Below are 8,555 nucleotides of genomic sequence, written 5' to 3'. Positions count from 1 at the left end.
GCCACAGGTGCACATCTTTTTCTGCCACTGCTGCACCCTCCACCTTTGTCCCAATGTCCCTTATAAGTGAAACTAGTCAGACATGTCCTCCCTGCACGTAAAGGGAAGAAGCGTCCTGTCCCCAGGCAGATTCCATGCGACAAAAATGTAGTGCGCAACACTGCTGCACTGCTCCCTAGTGACCAGCAGGGGCAGCACATCACTAACTGCAGACAGGCACGCCATGTGATTACCTCATGGTGAAAAGACCGCCCCGCCCCTCCGTGCGTCCCTTCCGGCGTTACCATAGTAACCGGAGAAGCGACAGTTTGTTGTCAGTTGTCTACCGCAGAGGAAGCAGGATGGTGAGTGCGGGTCTCCCGGCTGTGAGCGGCTGAGAGGGGGAAGACACGGAGCTGGAATACACACCTAAGCTGCTGCAGAACCTCTTTGAAGAGGATTCTAGTCCATGATTGAGATGATGGGTGAGCTGTATTATGAGGTTCTGCAGCAGCTGAGGCGTGTATTATGAGGTTCTGCAGCAGCTGAGGCGTAGATTATGAGGTTCTGCAACAGCTGAGGCCTGTATTATGAGGTTCTGCAGCAGCTGAGGCGTGTATTATGAAGAGCTACAGAAACTGGAACACAGAGCTTTATAATATACACTGCAGCTGCTGAAGAACCTCTTGGGATCCGGCAGGATGTGTTCACATAAATCTCATCCACACACTACGGAAAATGTCCGGATGGGAATTGACCGCCCTTGCGAATTTTAATGCACAGCGTTGTGTTTTGTTGCAGATTTTAAATGGATTTCATCTAGAAATATAGTTTTTATCCTATTTTTATTTATTTTGCAGTCTGAGGTTGAAGAAACACTAAAGAGGATCCAGTCCCAGAAGGGGGTGATAGGAACCATCGTGGTGAATGCGGAAGGTGAGACCCGATGATGACTTCCATGCTACGTATGTGTCTGGATAGATTTCTCACAATAAGGGCTCATGCACACGACCGTGCCGTCTTTTTCGGTCTGAAAAATTGCGGATCCGCAAAAACGTATGCTCATTATAGAAATGCCTATTCTTGTCCGCAAAACGGACAAGAATAGGACAGGACTCTGATTTTTGCGGGGCCACGGAACGGAGCAACGGAGGCGGACAGCACACAGAGTGCTGTCCGCATTTTTTGCAGACCCATTGAAATGAATGGTTCCGTATACGGAACGCAAAAAAACGTTCGTGTGCATGGGCCCTAATGGACATCTGCTCTACGAGAGGACCCCCCCCCCCCTCCCCACCTCCTGACATGTCTCCTTCAGTTACTACTTGCATTCCTCTTGTAATATCATTAATAAGGTCTAGTCTGATGACGCCGTGCTGTTCCTCTGTTATTCCTTCTCCAAGTTTAGGAATTATTGCAGGCAGCCTGTAATAAAGGTCTAGCTAGTTGTTACCAGTTGGGGGGGGGGGGTACCTACACAATCTGACACTGGCAGCACTGATTGGATAGTGTCAGGCTGTGCAGGGACCCCCCCCCCCCCAACTAGTAACACCCAGCTGGACCTTCATTGCAGACTGCTGGCGATTCATTTGTAAACTTCCAGTGTGAGTAGTAGAGGAACGGCACAGCATAGGGTCATAAGAACAGAGGCTCCAGAATTGTTATTACCTGGGGAATGCAGGAAGTTACTAAAACAGACCTGTCAGGAGATGCGACGGGTCCTCTTGTGCTTCCACATGGTGGCCATGATACTGCGGTCGCAACCCCTTCCCGTTCCTGACAACCAATGGCAGCACAAATTGACAGGTTGATGGTAGTGAGGGCTCATGCAATCGATTGGATATTTTGCGATCCACAAATTATGAATCTGCAAGACACGGATACCAGCCGCGTGCGTTCTGCATTTTGCAGAATGGAAAGTCCGGCCCTTAATAGAACAGTCCTATCCTTGTCTGTAATGCGGACATGTTCTATTTTTTGCGGAACGGACTTACGGACACGGAATGCACTCTGAGTCATTTCCGTTTTTTTGCAGCCCCATTGAAGTGAACAGTTCCACCTACAGAATGGACACAGAAAAAACATAAGTTTGTATGCATGAACCCTAACAGACATAGTTTAAAAAAAAAAAAATTAGGTATTATGGGGTTGTTTTGGTACATTTATTTTATTTTTTTGCAGTTTTTCTCAAGCAAAAACACCAGCTTCACATTGATCAGTTTTCGTTTAACGCAAGGGGAGCAGTGGCGTTTTTTTTTTCTGAGTCTGCTGTATTTCCCTCATTTTCTGGAGTTTTATCCCACAGATATCCATTGTTTGTTGGGGGAAGGGAGTTGTCCTTCTTCAGTGTGTTACATTCTTTGATGGTGCTTTTTCATGGCGAGTTTTTTATTTTCCACCTATATATTTTTTGTATACTAGACTCCAGTGAAAATGACATTACAGGGGGTAACATACTTTCTAATATAAAAATGCAAGCAATGCAAAATAAACACCATTAAAACGCCTGGGCTCAAAACACTATTTGGGGGGAAATTTGTATTTATTTATTATTTGACATCAGCCAAGGCTCTGTTCACATTGTGTTGGGAGTATACGTCGGTAAGGCCCGGTGTATAATCCACTACATCCAGTATCACACTGTCCATTGGCCAAAAGTTCATTGTGTGGCATAAATTTTTGGGCCACTGGCAAATCATCTAGACCTGTACAGATAAAAAAAAGCCTACACACACCAACCCCTGCGTCAGGTGAATGGAGCCCTATGCGCACTAGAAGCTTTTCCTGCTGTAAGGATTGAATGCAGTCTGCATGGGGGCCTAAGGCCGCTTGCACACTATGGACATAATACTGTCAGTGTTATTCAATACATTCCAGAACTCTAAGGGTTACAGAGCATCATAAATCAATATAATGCTATGCGACCCCGGCAGTGCTGGCAGGTAAGGACGGGAGCGGCCGCATACTCACGCTGCGAGTCCGATGTGTGGAACTCGCTCGCCTGAAAGCAGCCTACCACCCGTGTGATGCTACATCCATGTAGACTCCACTGCAGCATGGGCCGGACATCAGGAGACTACAGTTCCTTGGGGGTGGGGTTTGTTGTACAGGAAGCATTCCAATGGCTGGTATGACTACTTTTTTTGTTTAGTTTTATAATGGAGAAATTCCAGAGGCTAGGTAGCCACTACGCCTAGGATGTACGTACTAAAAGGATCAAACCGTCCTGCGGCCATTTTTCTACCCCTGATGTAGCCCATAGAGCCCAATTACAGTGGATGCCCGTTACTACTAGTGTCTCTGCGATGTCCTCTTGTCACAAACGATAAATGAATATATTTTCGCGTCTATGTCTTTGCAGGCATCCCCATAAGGACCACTCTGGATAACTCCACCACAGTGCAGTATGCCGGCCTCCTTCACCAGCTCTCCTTGAAAGCCAGAAGCACAGTGCGCGATATCGACCCTCAGAACGATCTGACGTTCCTCAGGATCCGCTCCAAGAAGCATGAGATAATGGTTGCTCCAGGTACGGCAGGGAATTGATGCATCAGTGCACCGGTACAGTCACTGTACTTGCCATGTACGTGTAGGCAAATCCTCGACATGACTAGTGCCTTCCATGTTGTACTGTGCACTGGTCATAAAACAGGACTGGCAAGGTTCTCCTCCCAGTGTACCACCTCCTTCTTAGAAGGTCTGCAGAGTTATTACTCACCTACCTGAACACTGGCTTAAGAGGCTGTACAGTGATCTAGCTTATCATATACATGCCTTTATTTAAAGGGAATGTGTCACCAAAATTTTCTTTTGCCACATAAAACCAGATAGCGACACATATTCCTTGTTTAAAATCTGTTTTTATTTTTTTGATTGTAGATTTTTTTATTCTATTTCCTAAACATGATTATGTGGGCGGCCATCTTGCCTGAGCTGATCTTAACAGCATTTAGAGCTATGCTTGGGCTATAGACACAATGGACAGGAGGAGACTCATTGACTTCTACGGGATAGATTTCTGGGCATGCTCTGTGACCCGTGCAGAGGTCAGGAGGGAGTAGACAAGCTGTGATATTACCTTCTGTGAATGGTGGATCCTGTGTTATCTATACAGAGGTGATATCTGTCCTTGTAATCTGTGATGATAAGAAGATGACTGCAGTATGGTGATCTGTACAGACCAAGAAGTGGCGCTTATTATTAGGCTTAGTGCCCAGTGCGAAAACTGCAGGAATTTATGTTTCTTTTTAAGGGTCCCGTCACACGACCATATTTTGCAGAACGGGTGCAGACCCATTCATTTCAACGGGACCGCAAAAGATGCGGACAGCACACCGTGTGCTGTCAGCATCAGTAGTTTCCTTCAGGGGCCCCACAAAAAAGATTGCGCAATTGCGGACAAGAATAGGCATTTCTATCACAAGGCTGGCTGTGTGCGTTCCTCAAAATGCAGAACGCACACAGCCGGTACCTGTGTTTTGCGTATCCGCAATTTACGGATCACAAAACATATACAGTCATGTGAATATACCCTAGTATAGATATGGGCATGGAAAAGGAATAATAATATAACATTCCCTTTAAAGAGCTACTGTCTCTTATCCACAGTATAAGGCCTTGTGCACATTTCCGTGTCAGTGACACCTCTGTGAAAAAAAGCGTACGTGTTTTATCCGTGAAGTATCTGTGGTTGGTCCATGTGTCCGTTTTTACATTCGTGTGTCATCCGTAATTCACTGACCTTGCTCAGCTGAAAAAAAAAATATAATTCTAAAGAATCTCCATCCGTGGTGTGTCCGTGATTTTCACGGACTTATAGACTTCTATGGGCGTGCTTGCTCCGCGTCACGGATCAAAGTAGTGCATGTCTCCACGGTCAGTAAAAATATACTGAAATGTGACCAGACACATTTAAATCAATGGGTACATGTGCTGTCCACAGAAAATGCAGACAGCACACGTCAGTGAAAAACGGAAATGTGGACGAGGCCTAAGTGTTTGCTCGATAGAGGTCCCACCACAAGAACGGGTGTCTTGAATCCCCAGTCAAAATGGATTGACTGTCTGATTCGTGCATTGCCACCCCATTCATCCTCTATAGGCCCGCTGGAGATGGCCGAGTACAGGTTTCACTGACCGTCGCTCCATTCAACAGGCGACTTGTCCCCTGTTCTTGTATCGGTGAGGGGCCCAGCGATGAGACAGTTATAACATGTCCTACCGATGGGTGGTTGTTGTGGGACAACCCCTTTTAGTACATTTTCTACAGTTTTATACGTCACGGTTCCCACCACTACAGTATAAGACACACATATAGTGGGCCTTTTTATCGTCCTACCTATTGGACCATAGACCCCTCAGCCGGTGTTCCGTTACATTTCCCTACCCTCATCACTTCCGGCCACACCGGACATGATGTGAGGAGGTGTGCCGCGCCGCACAGGCGCACAACGAAGCGGTAGGGAAATTACACAGCAGAGTTAGCTGGACACCGGCCGACACTGCGCATGCGCCGGGAGCCTCACCAGCGGTTAGGGTAGGGAAAAGTTACGGGCCAGTGCGCAGGCGCGGTGATCGGATGGATGTTCTCGGCTGGACATGGCTGACACTGCGCATGCGCTGGGAGCCTTACAAGCGGTTAGGGAAGGTAAAAATTACGGGCCAGTGCTTTTTCCCTACCCTAACCGCTGGTGAGGCTCCTGGCGCATGCGCAGTGTCCAGCCGAGAACATCCATCCGATCACCGCGCCTGCGCAGTGACGAGGGTAGGGAAATCTCACGAGGTAGGGAAATGTAACGAAACACCGGCACCCTCTTTTATGACAGACTGAGACCCCACACATGGACACATCTCCTACTTATTATTCTGTCCATTCTCTCCACTTTCCATTTTCCAGACCTTTTAATTTTTCACCTCTTATATTTTTCAGATAAAGACTACCTACTGATCGTTATCCAGAATCCATCGGACTGAACGCGCGCCCCTGGTGATCTATTAGCTGCATACTCTGGAACATGTTTTATTAGGGTCTCTCTACTTAAAAAAGCTGTGACCAGTAAAGGGGAAAATCTGTCATTTTTGGGCCGGATCTAATTCTGCCGCCATGCAGCTGTGCTTCCAGGAGGCAGAAGTAGGAGGGCATGTCGTGGATACATCATACTGAAGTGCCTATGTTATAGCTTAGGTGAGGACTGCACTTTTTGGTTAAGTGCTGTCCTACATCTGAACCTGCACCCTGTGATCAGTGTGCTGCTGGCATAAGTTGTATGTTAAAGAGTCCCAGTTTATCCCAGTTGTTTCCTATATGGCAGCTTTTAATTACAGTGCAGGGCCCCTTTAAGAAAATTAAAGGGTATCTGTCAGCAGATTTGTACCTATGAAACTGGCTGACCTGTTGGCAGCGGAAGGCATCTGTGTTGGTCCCTTGCTCATATGTGCCCGCATTGCTGAGAAAAATTATGTTTTAATATATGTAAATGAACCTCTGTGAGAAATGGGGGCGTTACCATTACACCTAGAGGCTCATTTGCATATATTAACACCATTTTTCTCAGCAATGCAGAGACATATGAGCATGGGACCAACACAGATGCCTTCAGCTGCCAACAGGTCAGCCAGTTCCATAGGTACAAAGCTGCTGACAGATGCCCTTTAAAAACATTAGCTAATAGCATCGATTAGGAAGGCTTGTCATCCTGGTTTTCGTATTGTAATAATTCCAATATCACTATGCACAGTGTGATTTATGAAGATTACAAAGGGTTCTGTCTTTTGGATTCTTCTTTTCACTGCTGACTACCTTCTGTTTGTTTGATGACCACTTACCACTCCAGCAAGACACGTTTACTGGACTTACAATAAAGTATTACTTGCAATAAAATCATGCCTCCCCTTTATTTCACATGTGGCTGCAAATTCTCCGCACAGAAGGATCCATACATTTATGTGCGGGTAATTATAGCCACATATATGCTAAAATGGTGTCATCTGATCGATATTCAGGCACCACTTTGGTCCATGTCTTACGTGGACATACGTATTCCGTGGACAGAGCTATGTAGTAAAAACCGTCCATGTGTACACAGACAATTGATAATACAGCTGGCAGCCTTAATGGTGACTTTAGAAGCTTAGAAGAAACTTCACCATTGGAGTATAGTCATTGACGCTTCTGAAAAAGCACTTGCAGAGCACGTGCTCAAGGTCCACAGGCCGAATGTGTTCCGCCACATCATTTTATGTGGCCTGCGCGAAATCAGGACACTATAAAAAAAAATAAAAAAAAGCAGGACGTGCTGACACTTGTAGCCTCTCTGAGACATGGACGCAGCAAGACACATCCCGACAGACAATCTAGTGAGGACTCGACCCGATGAGGAGCAAATCTTGTGAGGCCTTAGTAGACGCCCGCACTGTCATTGACTTGGCGTCTTCCGCAGCTAAAGTAGAAGCTTCGCGAGATTGCACCTCACCTGGCCAAGTTTCTACTAAATTGGCCATTGGGAAGCATATTGCACAAGCACATCCTGCTTTCTTTATGGCTGTGGAGTCCTCACTAGATTGTCCTCTAGCGACCAGAGTCCTCACTAGATTGTCCTCTAGCGACCAGAGTCCTCACTTGATTGTCCTCTAGCGACCAGAGTCCTCACTAGATTGTCCTCTAGCGACCAGAGTCCTCACTAGATTGTCCTCTAGCGACCAGAGTCCTCACTAGATTGTCCTCTAGCGACCAGAGTCCTCACTAGATTGTCCTCTAGCGACCAGAGTCCTCACTAGATTGTCCTCTAGCGACCAGAGTCCTCACTAGATTGTCCTCTAGCGACCAGAGTCCTCACTAGATTGTCCTCTAGCGACCAGAGTCCTCACTAGATTGTCCTCTAGCGACAATTTATGAGCGCCCTGCAATTGCATTCATGGGATGCCGATTGGAGAGCAAATGGCGTTACCTCTGTCTAACCTCTTAGATGCTGCAGTCTCTATTGACTGCATCATTTGAGGGGTTAAACTGAGGGAATCAGAATTATAACTAACTCTGGGGCTGCACCATCACAGTGATGTACCATTACGCCACTGACCATGAACTATCTCTAGTGACCAGAGTCTTCACCAGATTGTTCTCTAGTGACCAGAGTCTTCACCAGATTGTTCTCTAGTGACCAGAGTCCTCACTAGATTGTTCTCTAGTGACCAGAGTCCTCACTAGATTGTCCATTCTTTAGTGACCACAAAGAATTACCCTTTGAAGGTAACCATAATGCTGATGTGACCCTTAGTGAAAATAAGTTTGACACCCACAGTTATGGGCCTTTTCTGGGTGCAGCATTCCCCTTGATCTTGAAGTTCCAGCTCACAGACCATCATCAATTATATATTCTGTGACAAAATCCTGAGCTGAATAACTCCTTATATCTTTGTAGAGCTCCAAATCCTCTGTATAGCCAGAAAGTTAAAGGGGTATTCCTATCTCCAGCCATTGGGGGCATATCAAGCTTGACTTCCTATGGAAGCGCAGAAAATAGCCGAACAGAAAACGCCGCCACCCCCTATTCATTCCTATGGGACTACCAAAAATAGCA

The 8,555-nt window shown here is 46.4% G+C and overlaps 1 protein-coding gene across 1 annotated transcript; it reads left to right on the top strand.

The window, feature by feature from the left end:
• Positions 1-285: 285 nt before the first annotated feature.
• Positions 286-6,016, top strand: LOC122920781 (dynein light chain roadblock-type 2). Its single transcript, XM_044270509.1, has 4 exons — positions 286-344; positions 840-915; positions 3,341-3,508; positions 5,909-6,016. The coding sequence occupies exons 1-4, from the start codon at positions 342-344 to the stop codon at positions 5,950-5,952; spliced, it is 291 nt and encodes a 96-aa protein (XP_044126444.1). The 5' UTR covers positions 286-341; the 3' UTR covers positions 5,953-6,016.
• The last annotated feature ends 2,539 nt before the right edge of the window (positions 6,017-8,555 follow it).

Source organism: Bufo gargarizans, chromosome 10, assembly GCF_014858855.1.
Source record: "Bufo gargarizans isolate SCDJY-AF-19 chromosome 10, ASM1485885v1, whole genome shotgun sequence".
NCBI classification, from domain to species: Eukaryota; Metazoa; Chordata; class Amphibia; order Anura; family Bufonidae; genus Bufo; species Bufo gargarizans.
This window is presented reverse-complemented; position numbering and strand designations above follow the sequence as displayed.